This window comes from Bemisia tabaci, chromosome 10, assembly GCF_918797505.1.
Source record: "Bemisia tabaci chromosome 10, PGI_BMITA_v3".
Classification (NCBI taxonomy): domain Eukaryota; kingdom Metazoa; phylum Arthropoda; class Insecta; order Hemiptera; family Aleyrodidae; genus Bemisia; species Bemisia tabaci.
In genome coordinates this window covers 41,239,202-41,261,542 of record NC_092802.1, presented here as the reverse complement: position 1 = coordinate 41,261,542, position 22,341 = coordinate 41,239,202, and the positions used below count along the sequence as shown (strand labels likewise).

Sequence of the window (22,341 nt, the reverse complement as noted above, 5' to 3'; positions counted from 1 at the left end):
CTCGGACTAGTTCGTGACGTCTTCGTGAACGTTCGGCTAATTTCGACGCAGTTAAGCAAGTGAAGTTATTACGTCATACCCCTCCTCCCCGCTCGCCGCAATTTATTTATTTACCTAAGCTTTTATCTTTATCTTTCTTCCCCTTTGTTGTTATCTACACACTCGTAATTGATTTGATTTCCAAGTATTCACCCTTTGTCCCGCCACTGTTAGATATGTCATTCAATTTTCATGGTGCTAATTTTTCTCTGTATGATAAGTAGGTATTGCTCTTTCCGTATTTTCTCGCTCAATTTCAAATATGAATGAGGACTCTGGTTCGGGGTCCACCTTGGAAGCGGGAATTAGATTTGCTCCGGAGGAACCTCAACAAGAAGCTGATAGCCCGAAGCGCACAGTATGGTCTGATAACACTAGTGAAGGTATGTCCTCTCTCATTATCTCTTCGATTTTTGTTGATTTCTTTCCACTTAACCCTTTATCAAGAGTTACCGTTGTCACTGCTGTCGCAGCCTCACCTTGATGTATACCTGTTCCTACCACCTCTGCTACATCTTTCCTGTGGAAACATGGTCTTTAAAGGTACTATTCTCCTCTCTTAACTCTATTCTCTGAATATTCTGTACATACATACTCACTCTCATCGAACAGTTTTTTCATAATCGCCCGAGAACAGAGCTTTTTTCATCGTTATCTCACCGGAATTTTCCCTTACTCTGCATGCAGCTAAGGAGATGATTCGATGATTTATGCATATTCTCTATCATTCTGCACACTACATAATATTCTCATGTGCCTTTTTTTTACTTTATTTATCATTCATCATGCATCTGTCGTCCGGTTTATCAGAAAATTAAACTTGTGCAAGTACTTGTGAATGTTTGTACGTGTATGAGAGAAAACTGCATCTATTGTAATCCTTCAGGGATGGTGTTTTATTTCATTAATCTAAGTGAAATCAATTCTTCTAGAAACCTCTGATAATTCCTATATGAAGTAAAAGGTGCCGATTGTATAAAATTTGAATTGGACTGAATTATAACAAAATGTACCGAACTTTTCAAGGTGGGTACTCAGAGACAAGTTGGAATGATCTGTTGCACTTACAGAGACTCTTGAGTCACAGAACTTCAAAACTTATTGAATGGTCCTGAATTGCAAGTTGCCAAGAACGAGGAGGAAACACAGGGAGATAGTTTGAAGGATGTCCTCTGAAGGTTTTTACTTCCGATCTAGTCTTATTATTATAAAGTAAGCCTGACAAGGGGAGACGCCAATTTTCATGGTCATTTTGCATATCATTTTCACATTTCTGGGCACAGGGTTCATTTTGGATTACACGGATCTGGAAATGGTGAATCCATTGAAAATATTTCATGTATTATAAAATGCCCAATAATTCATTTCCTATCAGAAAGTACGAAAAAGTGACTGGTTTAAACTCCTTAGCTAATTTTTATGTATACCTTGTAATGGCAGTAGGCACAAATTCTTAAATAACACTCAACCTCTCTTCCATCTTCATGTCTTAACCTATTCTTTTCCCTCTAAATACTTTTAGACCTTGTCCAATTTTTGCAATTTTCTCAAATCCAATTCTTTTTTTCTTTCTTGCTTGTTTAACGTTGGGAAGAAGGTTACAGAGCTCGTAACGGCCACCACCCAGGTATAAAGTAAGCTTTCAAAAGCGTTTCTTCTCTCCGTCATCAAAGGTAGAACTTCGATAGAAACGTTGAAGAAGATGCATCTTCCTATGGTGTTTAAGGGTTTTTTTGGGGGGGTTGAAACTGGAAGTTTATTATTACATCCACGCCATCACTACTTAAATCATTTCATGAAATGAGGTGAAATAAGCGCATCTCTTTAAAGCCCTGGCAGTGAACTTCCTTTTTCATTTCTGTACAATTTGTTTTCAGATGATGAGCCTTTAATCAACAAAAATGCGGAATCACCGCAGCTGCCGTCGATTCACTGCACCGGAGGAAACTCTTACTCTTCAAAAGACACTCTTCTCTCAGAAATGCACATGAAACTTAAGCTGAGATTCTTTTTCATGAATCCTATTGAAAAATGGGAAGCCAAGAAACAAATTCCGTACAAGTTCCTAGTCCAAGTAGTTAAAATATTCTTTGTCACAATTCAGGTAAATATATCTTCCTTTTATCATTTCTATGATTTCTCAATGCTGTTAGCCACAGTTTAATATTTGACTGTCATGCCAACAGATGTGGCTGGTTGATTCTACTTTAGCTGATCCCGATCAGTTATAAACCGGATGCAATTAGCACTCAGCAGATCTAAGCTTAAATTAAAGGAAAAAGATCTAACATTAAGTGGAAGCCTTATCAAAAGTCAGGAAAGGTCAGGGTTTCAAAAATTTTGTAGTCGGGGAAGAGCAAAAATATTCAGAAAAAAGTCAAGGGAAGTCAGGGAATCCAAAAAAGAAGAAATTATACAAACCCTGAACACATTCACTTTTATAACTTGGATGAAAATACCTGGATTGATGAGAACATTTTAAACCGGTCATCTGTGAAGAAAATGCTCTGGAGTTCTCACAGCAATGTCATATGAAGTTTCTTAGTTGAAAATTTCATCGGACATTTCATTTTGACACTTTATACTGTTGTAAAGAGCTAATTGTATGGAGTGAAAAATGTCTACAAATCCTTAAGAGCTTCTGAGAGGGGCTCCTGTCCCTCAATGAGTCACTACAAAAATCATACCTCGGAAAAAACTATACAAGCGTCATGGATATTACAAAAGTAGGACCTTCATTTGTAAAATCCATGACACTTTTTTCCAGTATTGCTCTCTCTAAAGTTTTATTCTTTTAATGAAACTTTGAGGGAAAGGAAGGGACCTCTTTTGCAAAGGTTTAAGGATCTTTTAAATTTTTTACTCCAAATAATGAGCCCATTACAACACTTCAAAGTGCCAAAATTGTATGCCCTTCATCAAAAAAAATTGCCCCATTGCTGTGGGACTTGTAAAATCATTGATATCAAGAATTTGAGAATTCGTAAGACTATATTGTGTGCATTTTTATCTGTTTCAGCTGTGTCTATTTGCTCATAGTCGCTACAACCATGTAAACTATTCTTGGGACAATAGAATATCATTTTCACACCTATTTCTTAAAGGCTGGGATACCACCAGAGAAGTGAACGCTTACCCGCCAGCTTTGGGGCCGATGGCTGTCTACAAGAAAGATACCTTTTTCGAATCCTTAGATTTTGCGTTAACTGGGGTAAGTTGTCTTTTCCCCCATCAATGGACCACTAGACAAGGTACGAATTTCAGCATTCTGATACATGTTTCTCAATCAAAATTTCACGTAGAACACGATACGCACAACGAAAATTACCAAAAGCAACTCCTGACGAAGATATTTAATGATTCTTGATGCGTGAATTCAAACCACCCGCTCATGAAAACTCAATGCTCTACGTGATTCACATCGCGCGCTAAATGTTTATCATGACAGTCTCTGCGATGTAAAAATCTTCAACTTCAATCTTGACACTTTGGCTCAGCTATAGCAAATTACCAATAGTTTGAACAACACATGGTGGAAAATGAACATTGCTCGATTGAGAAGCTTGCTGAAACCGTTGTAGTGCGCGATTTGACTCACGTAGAGCTTTGAGTTTCTTGTGAGCGGGCAGTTCAAATTCCTCGTAACCAATGTGAACTAAAAACGTTAATATCTTCGTTAGAAATTGATTTCGGTAATTTTCATAATGTGAATTGTGTTCTACGTGAAATTCTGATTAAGAAACATGTATCAGATTGCTTAAATTCGTACCTTGTCTAGTGGTCCATTGGCATTTTTTCAATTAGTGAAAAATTCAAAATTAACCTCATTCGCCTCTGCTCTAAGTTTCTAGTGCAAGCCTGTTTTGCACTCTGCATAGAAGTTAGTTTTTATTTATCAGTCTCTCAAAAAAATGTAAAACAGTTGATCAGCACCGTGGAGAGTGTATCTTTGTAATTGGCTCCTGTTACAGATCTGTAACAATCATACAATTTTATTTACAAAATACAAAGAGTGGACTTTGGTTTCCAAAGCCCTAAGATTGATTTATCTGTCGAAGGCTTTCCCTGAATGAAGGAAAATGCTCTTTGAGGAATTCAGGGACTTTCCATTACCCTGGGTTTTGTTTACAAATCTTATCAGAATTCAGTATCAAACAAGACTTTTAACAAAGTAACAGAATGTTAGAATAGTGCTTAGTTCACACTATCTGTGGGAAAATCAAGGTAAAATTCCAGAAACTTCATTAGATTCGAAAGAACCCCAATGCGCATCAGTGGAAGACAGAGGGAGGTTTACATTTTTAATCTAATGATACATTTAGAATTTTTGGCTGTAATTTCCCCTCCAAGTAGTGTAGACCCAGAGCTAATCTCAGTTGCTTTTTACAGGCAACATTTTTACTGTTTTTCTTTTCATGTCTTCCAATAAAGTTTAGTATCTATTCTGCACCAAAGTTGTGATGAGTTTTGAAGTATTTCTCTCGTGATTTTCAAGTTTCCTTTAGATAAATTCCTAAAGCCCATTTCTGTAACACTATCTCTACAAAACTTACACCTCAGTTGAATGAGTGTTTAGTGTCTGGAATTATACTACATAATATTAACAACTGAAGAGTCATCCTCAGTGAGTTTAAACATCCCATCATGTGTATCAAATATTTTTTTAATTTTCTTTTGTAAGTCTGTACTCACATTCAAGTCCTGACTAGACTCATGTATGATAATGCGTGAAATAAACGAGACAATATTATCTGAAATAATTTTTTTCTGCTCTAATCTGTAATAATAAATTATCTATACGCATATTTTTAAAATGCCTCATTCCCCCATGAGACATGAATCACTTCTTGATTAGTTGACAACGAAGTTGTATTAATCTTTGAGTATGGGCAAGGTTGACCAGTCTTGAATAGGATAAGAATTTGTGGTTGTATATTTGTCTCCAAGTCTCAAGTCTCTATCAATTTTATTGTTCATTATTTTTAAGTTTGGCAAGAATTGAACTATGAATGGGCTTTGCATAGAAGTATTTGCTAAAACATCGATCTGCTCAAGTGGAATCCTTCATCTCCAAGTCAATTCATTTTGCCACATGCTAATCTGAACATTGGAAGTAATGATTTATTTATCTTATCTTTTCATAGCTGGACTTGAAAGTACAAATCATTATTTATCCAGAAATGAAAAATTTTCATACCATCATATTTTTCCTCCTCCCTTAGCTAAAAAAGTAAAAAACCTCATATGTATATTTCCTGATGAGCCCTAGGGTCCTTTAGAATGCTCACTTTTTTCATCTCCTGCATGAAGAAATGTATCTCGCCTGCGCTGGTTCAGTATTTCTACTGTCATTTCATGTTTTCATGAGAGAACCCTTACAGGAGTGTGCATGAAAATTTTAGTATCTTTTTTTACAAGGGTTAAAAAAAATCATAAAAATTTTGGGCAAATTCATGTGAAAGTTCTCCCATAAAAAAATAAAATGCTAGCAAAAGATACTGAAACAGGGCAATCAAGATAAGTTTCTTTTTGGGGCAGACAAAGTTTTTAGGGCTCATCAGTTAACGAACCGTCAGGTCTTGTCATCAACCAATTACTTTTAGATCTCCGACCTCTCAATATCTAAATGTTAACTACTCTTTTTTCCAGTATGCTAACCTCAGCGATGCCATTGGATCGTACTCATACACAAGTGACGATAATACGATGACAGCGCCAGTTTTATGTTTCCATCATTATAAGGATGGAATCATTTTTGGATTCAATGAAAGCTATGTATTCAACAGTGAAATTGATACTCGTGAGTAATCTTTTATGTATTTTGTATGTGTACCAATATATCTTGCAATGTGAGACAATTTTCAAAACCGATATTTATTTTCTTTCTTTCTTTCTTTCTTTGCGCATTACCTAGAAGTAGAGGGGCTTAGAAACTTTCTCGCAAAGCAGAAAGCAATGGATCGCAAGAAATGGTTAGCATTTAAGAAGTCCATACATTCCAAATTAGGTATTTCTGATCCCTTTTTACTGAATAAAAAGTGATCGTTTTTAAGTGAAGGTAATAAAATTTAAATAAGTTTTAAATTAATATAAAACATTTTTATCACTTACTCCTTTTTTTTTACAGAGTGTATAAGTGTTAACATCTCTGACGCAGCCGCAAAAGGAGGTGAATTTTCCATCATAAATTATTTAAAAGACGCCAATATTGAAGTCAATTTTGCTGCTCTAGTCAAAGTAGAATTATTTTTCTCCCTAAAAACTGTCAATTTCAGAGCAGCCGGCCCAATTACTCCCCCTGACTGTTACAAATTTGATATTGTTGTAAGTATTCACTATGCAAATTAATTTGTCATGTTTCTATATCTACATATTTTATCTTTGTATCTATCAGTAGAAAAAAGCTGCGCTAAAAAATTGCACCATGCTAGATTTACTGTTTGTCATATAAATGTTTTGAACTGCAAAGTTTTGTTCGTCTTGAAAGTTACATGCATCCCAAATGTTTTCTAATTATTCATATTGCTAAATTTTTCTATCGACAACTCAGGTTGCCAAGTTGCTGAAAAACTTGTTTAAATTCATCAGTTTCCATAGAAGTAAAGAATTGTCAAACAAGGGTCTGAATCAAAGAACAATCGCACTCTGAACTCTATTGTTCCTTTGCTAATCCTTGATGTCTTCTTCTAGATCTCCTACGATAATACGGATAACGATGGCCAAATGCTGATTGATCTCACCGCAGACCCATTCAGATTGGTATGCCAAGGAGATGTCGAGTACATCAGTAAGTGTTCTCAGTTCTCTTATTCTAACTTAATTTAGAAACACCGGCTATATTTCTTTCTCAATGACGATTCTCTGGGGGCAAAAAAGAAAAAAAATATTTCATCGATTTTACAAGCACAAGAACGCCTTGAGGGTATAAGAAGCAAAATGACTGTGAAGCAATTCTATCACTAGGTTTTAAAAATTTGAGAGTAAAATATATTTTTTTTACTCTGTAAAATTCTATTCTTTTCAAGCTCTATTTTGGGCTCTATTTCATATACAAAGAGAATAAATGGAGTCATCAACCACGAAAGATTTTGTAAGAAGATGTTAAAAAAGTCTTGTCGTGTGTCTTTACGGTCGTTGCAGGCTTTAACAATGAGGACAAGTTCTAGTTCCCTGATATTTTACAAGCAGAGAAAATACCAGTCTTTCCTTGCTCAAGATATTCAGTAAAAATTTTCTTATGAAAATCAGGATTTTCTAATCATTATATTCCATCATGAGAGGTAATGAAGGAAATTCAATTTCAAAATAACTATAGGTATTCACTTATTTTTGCCGTGCTGAAAATTATTTGTTTTGCAAAAACTCTGGGCTAACATATCCATCTTGTGTGATGGTTTTTTTCCTCGGTATCCTTGTCATTGGGAACAAGAAAACTGGTTCTAAACTTACATCCAGGGCAATTGAACAAATCGATTCCATTTAACTTGGTTAAATGTCAAGCATGGGTTACAGCGTCTCAGCTTTTTGGCTTTTATCTTTTTTAATTTTATAGTAGTTGACAGTGTTATGTATTATCGTATTTCTTTCACCTAACTCTAAATCTCTATTTTTATCTCTCTTTGTTACAGACGATAATCGAATAGATTTCATTTTACGAAGTCTACTGAACTTCGTTGTCATCAGCATTTGTGTATGTTCTCTCATCCTATGTAGCCGTGCAGTCTATCGAGCGCAGCTCCTAAAATTTGTACGACCGCATTTTTCATTCTTTTCAAAATTTAGTTATTTAAATAGCAATACTAAACTTCATAGGTGATGTAAACGACCATTTTGCTAAAATATAAGAGCTAGGAGCAAATGCTCTCACACTTTTCTAAATTTCATTATGCATTGCCTAATTTTATTTAAAGACTCAATTGTAAGTACAAGGGAACCTCTTACGTATGGAAGCTATCTTTCCTGCAAATGATATTTCTTACATCAATTACTCAGTTTGAAAGATCTAATAAAAATAAAAATCATCATATAAAAATACCACTGTGAGAAATGCTATTACTGCAAAAATCCATGACAAATGATTTTGATTTTAGTCCACTGCCTGTTTTCTAAACATCAGTTGAAATGAATTAAATTAGAATATCTCAGCTGTTTGGTTTTTATTAGGCAGAAATCCATTCTCTTCCATTTCTTTCTCATAAGAGAATTCTCTAAGTTCTCATTATTTATTTATCATTCTAATCGTGAAAATCATGAAAGGGCACACTACACAGTACATATCTGCCACTATTGTAGCAAAAATATTCTTCTCTATTAGTATTACTTATTGTTTTGAAATTATTGTATTATTTTCTTTTTTGTTCAGGAAACAATACGCTTTTTCCGTGAGGTTTATCGCAAAGAGCTAAGTGTGGAAGGGAGATGGGAATTCTGGAATCTCTGGTACATCATGATCATTATTAATGATATCCTCCTGATATTTGGTTCTGCAATCAAAGAACGAATTGAAAGAAAGGTATGCCATTCTTATCATATTTCACAGAATGGGCCCAAAGCAGTCAATAAGAGCCTATTGATTCCAGCTCTGGAATCCAGCAAAAGTTATAATTACAACAAACACTACAAATTAGATTGTAAAATAGAACCCAAAAAAACTGAGGTAACAAAAACGAACCGTGAATTTAAGCTGAGGCTAAAACGCAGTGTAAAAACGGATAAAATAAAAGTTAAGTCGGAATTCTTCCTGGAGTGAAGTGTGCCAATTTTTTTCCCATTATTTATTGTGAAACTTTTTGAATTAAAGAAACAATCACATTATCTTCAAAGACAGAATAAAGTATATTTAACTTATTTACTTGAGAGAGAAGGAAGAAAACTCTTTAGAGATGGATCAGACTTGGGAGATGACCAACACCTAGTGTGTGCCTACTTTTATTTCGTTCACTCCGTCAGTTGAGTTTATTCATTTCCATTTTACTCATTTTTGCCTCAAATTAGATCATTTTTTTCCTAATTTGACCTTTGTACATTAGCTTTTCTTGCGAGCAGGATATTGGAATCTACCAATTCTGAAGCAAACTGCGAACTTAATTTTACTCTTACAAGCTTATTTTAGAAGTTTTCAATCTATTTTTACTGTATCCTACATACTTTCCTCCTACTTCATTGAATGATTCTCAAAAGTTCGTCACTTAAGAAGGCAATATGAATCTTTTTTCAGCAATCGGTTGGAGATCAGTGGAATGTGTGCAGTGTGTTTCTTGGAACTGGGAACTTACTTGTCTGGTTTGGAGTTCTTCGATACCTTGGCTTCTTCAAAACATACAATGTAAGTTTTCCGCCAAAATTATGTCTGTCCTTAAGAAATTCAAAATTGAGTTGTTTTCGTCATTAAATATAAAAGCGCTATATGAAAACTATAATATAAAAATTTCCAAAAAGGTTGAAAAATATGTCTATTCTAAAGTACAATGCGATTTGTTGATTCTTGAAGTATCCCTGTAGATAGAGCTGTTCTGTTCAATGATGTCAAATTTTTGTCCTCCAAACGAGTCCCTACCTATGTAGCGATGATAGCAATGATGCGCTTCATAAATTTAAGCTCTTGAATAGAAATTTCGTGTCAACTTCATCGTGTCTTTTCAATACATGTTCAGCTCGTTTGCTCCCTCCTTGAGTAACACGATCAAACGCCAACTTTTCATTTAATCTTTTAGCTTAGTTTTTCAGCAACAATTTATTTAAACTTTTCAGCTTACAACCATTCTCAAGATTTAAATGATCATCTACTGGTAATCCTCTCACACCTGTAAATTTTGCATTGTATGTAATGAAACAACAAGCTCAGCGTATAATAAAGTTGAAAGGAGCCTCTGCAGGCTGATATTTGAAATTGATAGACAAAGAAGACCAGGAGAAAATGCAGCGATCATAGTGTTTGAAATGGGTGGTTGTCCTAGACAAAGAGGGAAAATGATGGACTACCTATAGGGTCTCTTTTGAGTTGCTGTTTCAATGCAATGTTATGAAATTAATTGTGAATTTGTTCGAATTATTCCAATAAAAACATAGTTTGAATTAGAAGATCATCTTATTATTATGATAGTTAATGTATTAAATGCCATACATCTTAATATTATCAACACTGATATTTTTATAAAATTGAATGAATAGTTAAATGGTATTACTTACTTTCTTTGTCCATTGCAATCACCTGTTTCCATCACTGAGATTGCTTCTTCCTCCCTTTGTCCTCTTTGTCTATAGCTTTGTCTATCAATTTCAATCATCAGCTCACTGGAGTTGATCTAAATTCTTCCTTTAACTCACCTAAAGAGGATGCCCAATAGGCAGCAAAGTCATCTCTCAAAATCCGTCCATTAATTTATTGATTTCCCTCTTTTTTCTTTCACAGGTTGTAATCTTAACACTCAAAAAAGCATTCCCTCAAGTTGCAAGGTTTTTACTCTGTGCTATCCTAATCTATGCTGGCTTTACGTTTTGCGGTTGGATCGTCTTGGGCCCTTATCATATGAAAGTGAGTTGTGCTAATACAATGCTATCGATTGACTGAATAAATTTTGATTTATCGACGTTTGCCGACAAAGGCGAACAAAATGACCAAAACTATTTTTGGTTTCTGGAGGTCTGGAAAACCTGAAAAGCCAAGGAAAGTTGGGGTACTTACACCAACTTGGAGAAAATGGGGGATAGTCAATGACTTCATGGGAAAAATCAAGAACTTTTGCGCGAAAGGAGTGGCGCGTCTGCCCAGCAACTTCTACCAGTGTCCTTCAAGGGAGTGCAAACAACTTCAAAGTGCCTTTTTTCTTTATTTGGATCTCTAAAAGTGAAAATTTTGCCTATAGTCTAGCAAAAGTCAGCATAATCAAAAGAAAAAAAATTCAAGTGGAGGTTTTGATTGATGGTTGGGGAATAGTCAGGATAAAGTCTTGGAATTTTGAAATTTTGGAAACAGAGAAAAGCAAAAAAAGTCAGGGAATCGAAATATGAGGAAATTATAAAAACACTGCAACTGGTTAGATCATCTGTCAATTCATAAATTGAATCGTCTCTCAATGGGCCATGCGAACAATCTGTCGTCTCACTAGCCGTATCGTCCGTCAATCAACCGATCAAATTTTCTGGCATTTGATCAGTCAAATAGCCTGTCAATTGAGTGATACTACCTTCAGCATTACACTCACAAAACTTGTCTAGCCTCAAGGAAATGAAACATATGAAAAAGTAAAAATCTGCTATTTAAAGTTTCTGTTAAGCTTGCAAGTCATCCAGGTAACTTGTGATTTTCCCCACAGAAAACTCCATTTAGTCTTCGTTTTACATTTTTCTTGATTCAAGTATTGTTTTTCTTTCAGTTTCGCTCATTAGCCAGCACGTCTGAGTGCTTATTCGCACTGATCAATGGAGATGACATGTACGCTACGTTCTCGATAATGTCATATAAATCCCCGATGCTCTGGTGGTACTGTCGCATCTATCTCTATACCTTCATCAGTCTCTTCATTTACGTAATTCTCAGTTTGTTCATCTCTGTCATCGCTGACTCATACGAAACCATCAAAGTGAGTAGTATTTTTTTTCGTCCTCTCGTATTAGGTGATTAATCAGCAAGATGTATCCTTGCTGATCCATGCTTATAAAGTTACTAAAAATGAGCAGGGTTTACCTTTCTTCAAATGTAAGAAATACTTCTTATCATGTAGAGGAACTTTAGGAGTTGCAAAAAAATCTATGGATCTAGTTGAAACTTTCAAAACTTATGTAAGTCCTCACGGTGAGCGTTTCACCCTGGTTGAATTTTATTCGACAATAAATATTTATAACAGACCACTGTCTCTGAGGATGTTTGCTATCAAACTGTTTCTGACCAAAGGAAGAGTTTTAACTATGAGGACTGTCCTCCAGGAAAAAGTATGTTTTCCATGTTCATTCTTTTGTAATTAAAAACGACTTGAGAGATTTGCCAAATTTTTGGTATATTAATCCTTCAAAAATACCAAACATTGTGTACATTTTTTACTAGATTCTTGGAAACTTTTATGAGCATAACATAGCATTACCAATATTTAACGCTCTTGAAAAAGTACACCGCCTTTCAAGTGGAAGCACATAATTATTAAGCTAATTAAATTTTACTTTTTAGTCCTTCCATGTCTATGTTTAATTTTGTTTCACTTGTCGTGTTTCATGTGTTACTTACCTTTCATCTCGCAGGACGTTGTATTTCTGATTTATTTCTCCTCTAATTTTATTGTGTTCAAACCATGTTTTTAGCAAGCACAGCAAAGGCTTTTCAAAATACTCTGGTAATTTACATTGCGGTAGAGCTCATGCCAAATGAGTTTACGCTTTTTTTAACTGCAAGGGAAGGTCTTGCCTCTTGCATTTATTTTATAAATGGAAGTGTCGTTAGACGATCCTCTGTTGCAGTCTAGAAGTGTGTGAACTTATTTGACGTGGAATCAACAAGTATGCATATGATCATGGTATACAATTGAAGTATGAGTTCAAAAAAATGTCCCTTGATACACTGAAATAATAAAAGAAAAATAATCTAAGAATTGGCCAGCAAATTACACAAACTCCATTAAATTCTTATTTTGTTAACTATTCTAGAAGCCTGTCTATCCTCTTTGTTATTGCTATTCTAAGTCAAAGTTTTACAAAAATTTACCCCAATGACGCGAGCAAATGCCTCTGAGAATGTGCCTTGCAATAATTGAATTGGGGCGCTGTCAAACCATTCTAAGATCAGATTTTTACTCCCAGCTTATCTTATCAAGTTTTTGATCATTTACAGAACTTTTCTCTAATTATGGATGTGTTCACATTTTTACAGAAATATTACACGGAAGGTTTTCCAAAGTCAGATGTCCAGCAGTTTGTATCCAACTGGGATGAAGATCCGAAAAGCGAAGTCTATCGAGACTGGGGTGAAACTTCAGACTCGTCATTTCAAGAAACGTTTTCGAGGTTTTGCTGTTGCAAGATGTGAGCAACCCTTTGAATATTTGTGATTCTGTTCGTCAACTTGCCTGAGATGTCGCATGAATTTTTTTTTCATTTGGAACACAGTATACTTTTTAAGTGTTGTGGTGATTGAATCAGTGTGCTCAAAAAGAGCAAAAATCCACATCGGCAAGCAAACGAGAATTGAACTAGAAAATACTCAAAATTAATTTTTTCTTCAAATTTCAGATTAATTTCTACTTATGGATAGCTGAACCTGAAAAATGCTTATTTCAGACAGCGATGTTGTGAGTCTCTGCTCATTTTTATTTTTTGAAGGAAAACTAAGCAACAGTTTCTATTGAAATTTTTTGTGAGTTATCTGTATTCATACTAAAAAAATCATGCAAAATTGCAAGAAAACTTTGCATGTAGTTTTCCTGAAAGAACATAAAACTTAATTGGAGATTTTCAATCGTTACAAGTGAGATATCCATTTCTAGCATTTGGCAATATATATTGTTTTTTTTTTTCATTAATGGTCTAGTGGAAGAAAGTGGGCATTGTGTCCTCTCATTCTTTTGTCTCTTTGCATTCGGTTATTAGTCTTCTTCTGTTATTCTATTTAATCATCTTTTAATAGTATCATTTCCTGCCGAAGCAAAGCAAATATTCTTCATGTTTACTTTGATTGTGAAAAATGTGCATTCTTTCAAGCAATACTCATCCAAAAATATTCTAAAATTTGGAAGCTTTTCTCTTTTTGAAGCAACTGATTCGGTAGTCAAGGTCTGATGGAAAGGTAAACAGAGTTGGAATTTTATGGTGCACCTTGAAATCAGCTTGACTTGGAACCTTAAATTTTCCTAGTTTGCAGGCGATTCAAAGTTTCAAGTCTTGAAAGTTTCAAAGAGTATCTAAAAATTCCCGCCAAACTTTTGCACCTGCCTTATTTTATGTTGATCAAGAGATTGTCAGTAGTTACACTACGTGATATTATTTTCCATGTTAGTTTTATGTGTTTTCTTATTTACAACTTTGCATCGTATCCTGGTAAAACTTTGTATGAGATTTGAAAGACTAGACACTTAGCGTTTTTACTTATTGAATTTCTCGAGGTACTTTGTTTTGTAAATTGGATATATTCTTCCTCATATTCATTGCCTCAATGAAAGAGTGCTGCAGACATTGATGTTGTGGAAGTGACACTTGTTGTGATGGATAGTAATGGGAGTTCTATCCCAAAATACGCTAAATTCATTTTATTCAAACGCTTTGTGTTCTGTCTTAATTTTTTGATGTGTCTAGTTATTTTGGTCTCATCTATCTTGAGGTGGTTCCTTTTTTTTTTTTTTTTTTTTTTTTATTTGACGAAATTTTCCTTTTTTCATCCATGACTTTTACCAATAAGAACAAATACTTAATTTGACAGCCCGACTATTGCCAAGAACACTTCCGAGACAACTCTCCACGATCTTCAAAAATGTATCCGTCTATAATATAAGTTGATCTCAAAGTTTCAGTAGTTTGGGTAGAAAAATTACAACCATTTCTCTTTTGCATTTTGGTAGGCTGAGCTAAATGTCAGTTGAAATTTTATGAGACAAAAAATATATATTTTAAGCTGGTGGAGGTTATATTACTACCACTACCACTACCCCTACTTTTAGGACTACGTTAGGGACTACTTTTGAGAGTCGTTTATCAAGTTATGGGAGACATCACAATCATTGGTCACTTGTTGGCGAATCAGATGTTTAAAAATCCACTGCCAATGAGTCGAAGTTTGAATTCAAGCATTTTTTCTTACATTTTTTTGCATTTATTTTACATTTCTCCCGAATTTTCTCTCTAAATTTTTTTTTCTCCTCATTGTTGACCTTAAAAATTCATAAATACAATGAAAAGATGAAAATTCCACCCATAACCAGTATACCATCCGCCAGTTTATCTGTTTTTTACGTTTTGAATTTTATCAGTATATGTTACGAGCAATGAAAAAGATCTGACATAGGAGTTTTTCATAATATAAGTGTATTTTCCGAAAGAAATACACTATTTTTTGAGTTTTTCCCATCTTGTTCTCTCAAAACAAATTTGAAAATAGAATTCTTCAATTCAAACCCTTTCTCTTGGTTCATTGCTTAGTTTTTTTCCCCTTGATTTTAACATTAATATATACTCTGTTCTGACAGCATGGGCTCTTGTGAGTCTGGTATTGAGGAGAGTAAATGTGTGAAGCAAATTCCAAACTCAGTGTCATTGTTGAAGAGACTTTGTCTCTCACAAATTCAACATTGCGGCGGATGATAATGCTCAGATGGAAAGAAAATTTGTTTTTGTGGGTTCATCCCATTGGACGATTCCGAGCATGCAATCCACCGACTGTCCAAGGTTAGGTCTGAAAATATACAATATCCATCGCGTTGTGGTGTTGAAAGCTTACATGGGTTGGTTGTGGTTTTCAGTGTGATCGGGATTTTAATGTAGAGGCAAGGTTTGCTTCTTTTAAGATATCTTTTTCTCCTGAAAAAAAAATGTTTTAATTCGTTGACTTTTACATTGACAGCACTCCTTTCTTTCCATGTTGGGTTTAATTTGACTCATCTAAAGCGCCTATAAAAGCTCTTGTTTTTTACTCATTTCCCCTAACATTTTTCTGTAATTTGCGCTCTTTCTTTTGCATTTTAAGCGGACAAATACCTTTCCTTCCTCCGTTAACTCCTCCCTCTGATTTCTCAAAGGGACCACCTCTAAGTTGCTCAATGTTGATTACCATATTTTCTTTTTCACTGTCTCATAATTTTTATACTTTTTCTCTATACTGTCATACTAATTGTAATTTATGTCCCGTATCATAGCTTTGATAAATGTGTATCAGTGTACTAATCAATAACTGTATCAGTCGATGTAAGTAGTGTAATTTGTATGTAATTTTTGTTTTAAGTCATTTATCAACATCTAAGACTGAAATAGATTTTTGGACTATTTTTTTTAGGTAGATAAATGTTCTGCTTTGTGTTTTTTTATGGGTACGAAATATTACAACTTAAAGGTGTTACTGCCCAATTTTTATTCGTATTCTTCTAACGGGTCTCAAAACAATTTCTTTGCGCTAGCTTTTAAAATTCATGCTAAAAATCATGTTGTCTAATTCTCTAGTATAATTTAACCCGTAGGCACTCAAAGACGATGGTATTTTGAAAGCAGGGTGTGCATAGGACTGAGAAACAGGGTACGCCAGGAGGGGAAAAAGACGCCCAAAAGTATTGGTCAAAAGTGTTCGTATACTTCACAAAGAAGACTTTTTCTCCTCTGTAATTTGGCCCTATTTTACAGATTTTCACAGCTGTCAGAATTCAGTTTATAAAAAAATTAATTTTAGGCAGAAAAACTAAGGACTTAGAGGTCAATTTTAAATTGACAGAGGAAACGTTCCCTTTTCTATGTATGTGTAAAGTTTTAAACGAGTGAGTCAGAGTGTCTCTGTCATTTTTTAAACCTGGAAAAGTCAACATTTTTTGTCCTGAAGTCTACACTAGGTAGATACCCTGCTCTGAGATACATGTTTCCAGAATTCCATATTTAGATATTGTTCTGTTATTCTGTGGTGGTGATCCTCCTTGTCTTTCAAACTCAAGTGTTTCCGATTTAAATGAAAAATTCACCCTTTTTTTTGTCAGGGTCCCTGTGTATAAACTGTTCAGTCAGTTTTCAAAAAATGAGGTGGAGCAAGTAACTGACAGGTTCCAGCTCGAATCATTCTGCATTTAATTGGGCGATTGCAGTGATTAAGAACATGTTTTAATCTCCTTTAGTTTTCTGGATTTATTTGGTATCCGCGGTTTTAGATAGATTGTTTCTCACTTGTGTTGTAATTGCTGTAGCAATTTTACTATTTTTCTGCCTCCAGGGGTCACACAATCATTAGATAACATGTTTTTGTAGATACTTTGGTATTGTAATTCGAGATCTGTTACATAAAGAAAGCAAAGTGAGTCAAAATTTCCTTCAGTGATTTTTCTTGGAAGAAAAGCCCTTTTCCTCTGTTCATTTTTCCATCTGTTGTTTGACTTGAGCACTCATGAAGCGCAGGAAAGCAGATATTGACTCTTTCGTTACTGTGATTAGCGTTACATTCATAAATTTGTAGCTGCTCAAAGTCTTTTGTCAAATACTTAGCGAGTAATCCTGCTCATAACTTTTGTCATACTTTATTAGCTCATGGGTCACTTAAGTCCATAAAAGCTCTATATTAGGTTTCACTAAATTTCATTTTTAATTTTTACCCACTGAAACCAATCTATTTTAAAGATTTTGCAGTTTATTTTCGAATCGGAGGGATTATTTTGGTCCAGACTCGGTGTTCACTTGAGCAGAAATAGACGTCGAACAATGAAATCGGAGGCAGGCACCGTGATTGATAAAAGCTGCACAATGGAAATGAATCTTCAGTGATGCAGAAAACGATTGAAAATTGATTATCGAATAGCTAGGCTATGACTAGCATGTTTAGTCGTAACTATTGTCATTGTCCTCATAAGTTCTGTCCATTGTAATCTTGTACCATTGTTTTACCGTTGTTGTTGATTATGCAGTAAATTTTATTTTCTAATTTTTGTTGTAAGTAAGTTTGTATGTATGATTTGAACTAAATTAAGTGTTTTATCTTGTATTGTTAAAAGTGATTACAGAGGTCTTTCAATAATTCTAAGATCAGTTGTTCCTCATTTTTAATCAAATCTTCGAAATTTTAAAAAATACATATATAATGTTAATGTAGGGTAAAGTCACCATCTTTGAGAATTATCCAATCAATTACTCTAAAATATACCAGTTTTATACAGGATAAACAAAATTTTCAAAGAATCGGGCAAATGTGGATGTCGATATCTTTTTTAGAAAACCAAGTCGTTGGAAGTGGAGAGGATCAAAAACATTACCGAAAAAAGTAAAATATAAAATGTCCTATTCTGCTGTGCTTAGGAAAAACGCCTTATGAGCTTTTAGACGTTGCCAGACTTCTTTCAACAAAAGCCGAATTTACCGGGAAAATTCTGAATTTTTTTCTTCATAAATATCAGCCGATTTTGATCGCAATATGATCTACATCTGAAAATTTTAAAAAAAAATACAAGTAATTTTCTTCAAAGAGACGTGTTTTATCTGGAGAAATTTGGCAACTTTCGAATGTTCATACTGCGTTTTTCCTCAGCACGGCGATATGGCTCTGCTGTGAAACTCATATTTCATTCTTCAGACAACTGATCATTGCGCTGACTGGTCAAATTTCAGAAAAATTTTCCTTCTATCTTAAAGTTCTCAAAAAGTAAAAGCTGGAATTGTTCAAACGTAACCATTTATTTGATGCAGAGATTGAAGTATCAACAGGGGTCAAATATTGTATTATAAATCGTCTGTCTTATATTTTCATCTCACAAGGAAGTAAATTCGTGCATCCCATGCGCAGCACTGCTGTGCTAAAGAGAAGCATTGAAACCCTGGACTATGCCAAATTTCCTCCAACAAAATGTCTATTTTTGAGGCGAGCTATGAATATTTTATCTATCAATTTTCAGACAACTTAACGGATCTGATTGCGAATAAAATTCCTGAAAAATTGACGGAAAATATCCACACGTCTCTGAAAATTCGTATTTTATGCAAGGAAATTTGATCATGTCTAAAGGCTCACACAAGTACTTCCTCAGCACATGAACACATTTTGACTGCATTTTGCAATAAGGAACTACAAGTCTATCTGCATAGGGAGGCCAATGGTATTGTTTCTAAAATGAGCCAGAAATTGTAGTTTCTGATTGCAAAATGTTGTCCATCCGTTAAGTTACTATCTTTTGCAAACAAAGACAAATAATTAAAATCAGGTTTTAATTCCAAGATGAGCTGGAATTCTTCAGTTTTTTCGCAGGTCCCCACTTTTTTAATTTTTTCATTATTGCTGCCGGATAATATCTGGAAGCATTTAGGCACAATCAATTCGTTATGTTTTTGCTCTAGCCAGTTTTGAATCACCTATATTTTTAGAGTTTTTTGATTTCTCTTTCACTAAGGCAAGTGGAGATTATTTTTCCATTTTAATTGTTGTTGTATGATACCACTATTTTGTCCCATCGCATGTTCTTAAATTTCTGAATAATTTTTCTTTAAATACATAAGAGGCATGCCTTTCATTATTGTGATTTGTTGCCGAAATTTTTAATTAAAACTATTTTGACTGTCAATGTGAGTTTGTTTATGATTTATTTTTGCCTGAAATTTATATTCCAAACACTGCACTTTGCACTTTTTCGTAGTTTGCATTTTGAAGAGATAATACAATTTTATGAGCTGTTTTTTCATCAGTGTGCATTCTTGTGGATGGATTTTTTTTTGTAATAATTTTGTCAATACTGCACTGAGAAAGCACTCCTCACTATAATAGTACTTCTTAGCTTTTTAATTGAACTTCTTATGGGCCAACTTTAAGAAAAGTGGGGTTGAAAAGTGAATTTTTCAGCATTTTTACATTATTCAGTAAAAATGTTGCAACATCTGATCGGAGATTCGAGAGATCTTTGGTTTTTCCTCCCTGGTTAAAAGTCAGACGAAAAGAATTTAATTCCTCTGAATGATAACACCATATCGCTCAGCATCCATACTCACATAGTGATAGTCTCATGTTTCTATAAGAAAACTTGTGTAAGAGCATCAACAAACTTGCTTTACAGCCCAGCGTTTCTCAAAATAGGCACACATGAAGCTTGATTTTGAAGGCTCGTTGTGCTCAGAAGTGGTAATGCACAACTTAAAAAATTATTAAAAAATTTAGCCGGTGCTGAATTTCTTGGTATATCATTTTTCAGATGCCAGTCTTATTATGGTAATTGATATAGTTCCAAAAATTTGAGAATTTCCATGATGCATTTTGATTTTATCTTTTTGTTTCATTTTTATTTTTTTTAGGGATTGTGATTATGGGTTTTATTAGAGCTGTAGGTCCTCCCAAAATTTTGGCAATTAATAAATGCATTTATTTTTTTAGAGGTATGTATATTTGTTGATCTCATGCAGTGATCAAGAGACGCATTTTAAAATCGAAACAAGTAGATGCTGAAAAAACTTACTCACCTATAGATACTTGCAAAGTTTGCATTTCGTGCTTACAAAACTTTGCCGATTACATTCTTTGTAACAAAGTGGAGAAATGGTGCTGGGTCCGCACCATTTCGCAGGGAAATCAAAGCCAAGAAGTTCCAAAAATTATAATCAGAGTCAAAAATAAATTGTTTTAACTCTAATGAGTACCAGTACAAAACCGAGGGTGGAATTTCTTTACTTCTGGATGAAGTATCATCTTTAATTCTTCAGTCAGTCTCTTTTTAAAAATACCTAAGAATATAGCAATCTTACAGGCAAAGGAGCATTTATTTTTCCTCAGTTATTTCCCTCATGAACAAAAAAATTGAAAGACCTTAGGAGTTGGTTCCCCTGTAAATGCACCAGAATGTTACAAAATCCTTGCGATATAAAAAAAGTGAAATGATGCTAGGTTTGCAAAAATCTCCTCTCACTTTCAGGAATACAATATCTCTAAATCCAGTTTTAGTTAATTACCAAAAACCTCCCGATGAACTGACTTTATATATGAAAAAGTTTTTGCTGAAAACTACTCTGTACTGGAACTGTCAATGATGCCATCTTCCTGTGTTTATCTAATATTCTTGCCGCTTAAAATTGAAGGCTGATCTATGTAACAATCCAGTACATCTAGCGGCTCAAAAAACTTTATAATCTGATTGATGTTTACGAGATGGTTTAACTTGTCAGTGTGGATTTTTTCTAACCATCCCAATGCACGCCTATGAAGCTGTCAGAAAACACCTTTTCATAAAGATCAGTACATGAGAGTATTGAAATGTACGTAATGTGTGACTTATGAAAATTCTTGTTTTCTTTTACAGAAAAAGTAAACGGAGAGCATTTGAAAGACCCTCCTCAAAGAGCAAACGGAAAAAATTCAGCCAAAGCAATGGGGCCTAATTGAACTTTCGCGCTTCCATGGAGCTTCCTTTTTTTACCTAGTCATTTTATGATTTTGATTTTAATATTTCTACAAATAAGTATAAGTAGATGGGGCAACACTAGCGAAAAATATATTCTCCCAAATTAGCAGCTGTATAGAAGATTTTCTCCCCCATTTTATTTTTTTATAGAAACCTATAATCATTTGATGTCATTCAATGAAACTTGGTGTGATTTTTTTAAGGCTTATCAAGATAAATTTTACACTAATAGATTCTAAGTCCACATGCAAGAAATTTTTTTAAATGTTTTTATTGAGTAACCTGTGTCGGAAGTTCATCACAGGGGTACATATTCTGTCGTGCTAAGAAAAAACGCCAGATGAACCTTAGGCGTTGCCGAATTTCGATTGATATAACAAGAATTTCCTGGTAAGCCTACAAATATTTTTCCTCCAGCTTTTCAGATTATGTTGTTTGGAATTTCTCCTGAAGTTCCTGAAAATTTCAAGGAAAATTATTCATAACTTTCCTCAAAAGTAAGCATTTTTATTAAAGGAAATTTGGCAACTCTTGAATTTTCTTACAGCATTCTTCCTCAGCATGACAGTATTAATATTAGTGGTTCTATAATATGGTCAGGTCAACCACTGTTAAATGGATTTGAAAAAAAGCTAGAAAAGTAGTAAATTAATCTAGAAAATCAAACAAAATAAATGTATAAACATGCAAAAAAACAGATGTAAGTCTGTCCCTCCTGATAACACATCAGATGTTCAAAAATACAGTGAAAATGATTTTTTTTATTGAGTAATATAGCTTTTAATTGTATCATTGGGTACACCAATTTTCAGTTTAAATATTGAAAAGTTCAGGGCATTAATATATATAAATTTAAAAAAAAACTTTTAAGACAGGTACTATTTGTGAAGAGAGGCCTGTGCAGGATGAAAAATTGTAATTAATCAGAAAAAAACATTTTTCTTGTACAATGTCATGCAGTGACATTCAAATCGATAGGGATTAAAAATTTTGATTAAAATTTAAAGTAATCATGTTTCAGAGACAAACTCATGTGTAATCAGAAGGTGCATCAGTGTGAATTAAAAATTAAATTAAGTAAGCTTCATTTTCCAACATGAGTAGACAAACGCATCAGTATTTTTACCAGCTTTTAAAATCAGTCTATGTGCTGAAAAGAAACCATTTAAAAGAAGAAGAAAAATGAACATACAATAAATCAAATTATTCGCAGTAATTTATATCTTTTTTATTCTTCTTTTCTCCTTCTATACTTTTTCTTTTACCACGC

The 22,341-nt window shown here is 34.1% G+C and overlaps 1 protein-coding gene across 7 annotated transcripts; it reads left to right on the top strand.

Moving 5' to 3' along the window:
- Positions 1 to 114: 114 nt before the first annotated feature.
- LOC109031885 (mucolipin-3) lies at positions 115 to 22,287 on the top strand. Of its 7 annotated transcripts, XR_002008849.2 has the most exons (14): positions 115 to 422; positions 1,917 to 2,143; positions 3,059 to 3,250; positions 5,689 to 5,839; positions 6,167 to 6,363; positions 6,730 to 6,826; positions 7,668 to 7,786; positions 8,402 to 8,551; positions 9,257 to 9,364; positions 10,451 to 10,573; positions 11,415 to 11,621; positions 12,899 to 13,050; positions 15,204 to 15,402; positions 17,323 to 19,250. XR_002008849.2 is itself a non-coding variant. In XM_072305612.1 (13 exons), the coding sequence occupies exons 1-13, from the start codon at positions 302 to 304 to the stop codon at positions 15,316 to 15,318; spliced, it is 1,959 nt and encodes a 652-aa protein (XP_072161713.1). In that variant the 5' UTR covers positions 115 to 301; the 3' UTR covers positions 15,319 to 19,250. The 7 variants fall into 7 exon arrangements, 6 of the variants coding, with proteins under 6 accessions (XP_072161713.1, XP_018899240.1, XP_018899239.2 ...); XM_072305612.1 differs by having other exon boundaries at positions 15,204 to 19,250; XM_019043695.2 differs by lacking the exons at positions 15,204 to 15,402; positions 17,323 to 19,250 and adding an exon at positions 20,970 to 22,287 and having other exon boundaries at positions 116 to 422.
- Positions 22,288 to 22,341: the final 54 nt, after the last annotated feature.

Coding starts and splice junctions, on each gene's coding strand:
- LOC109031885 (XM_072305612.1), top strand. CDS start 302: ATGAATGAGGACTCTGGTTCGGGGTCCACCTTGGAAGCGGGAATTAGA. Junction 7,787..8,401: donor GAGCGCAGCTCCTAAAATTT/GTACGACCGCAT, acceptor TTTTTTGTTCAG/GAAACAATACGCTTTTTCCG. Junction 10,574..11,414: donor TGGGCCCTTATCATATGAAA/GTGAGTTGTGCT, acceptor TTTTTCTTTCAG/TTTCGCTCATTAGCCAGCAC.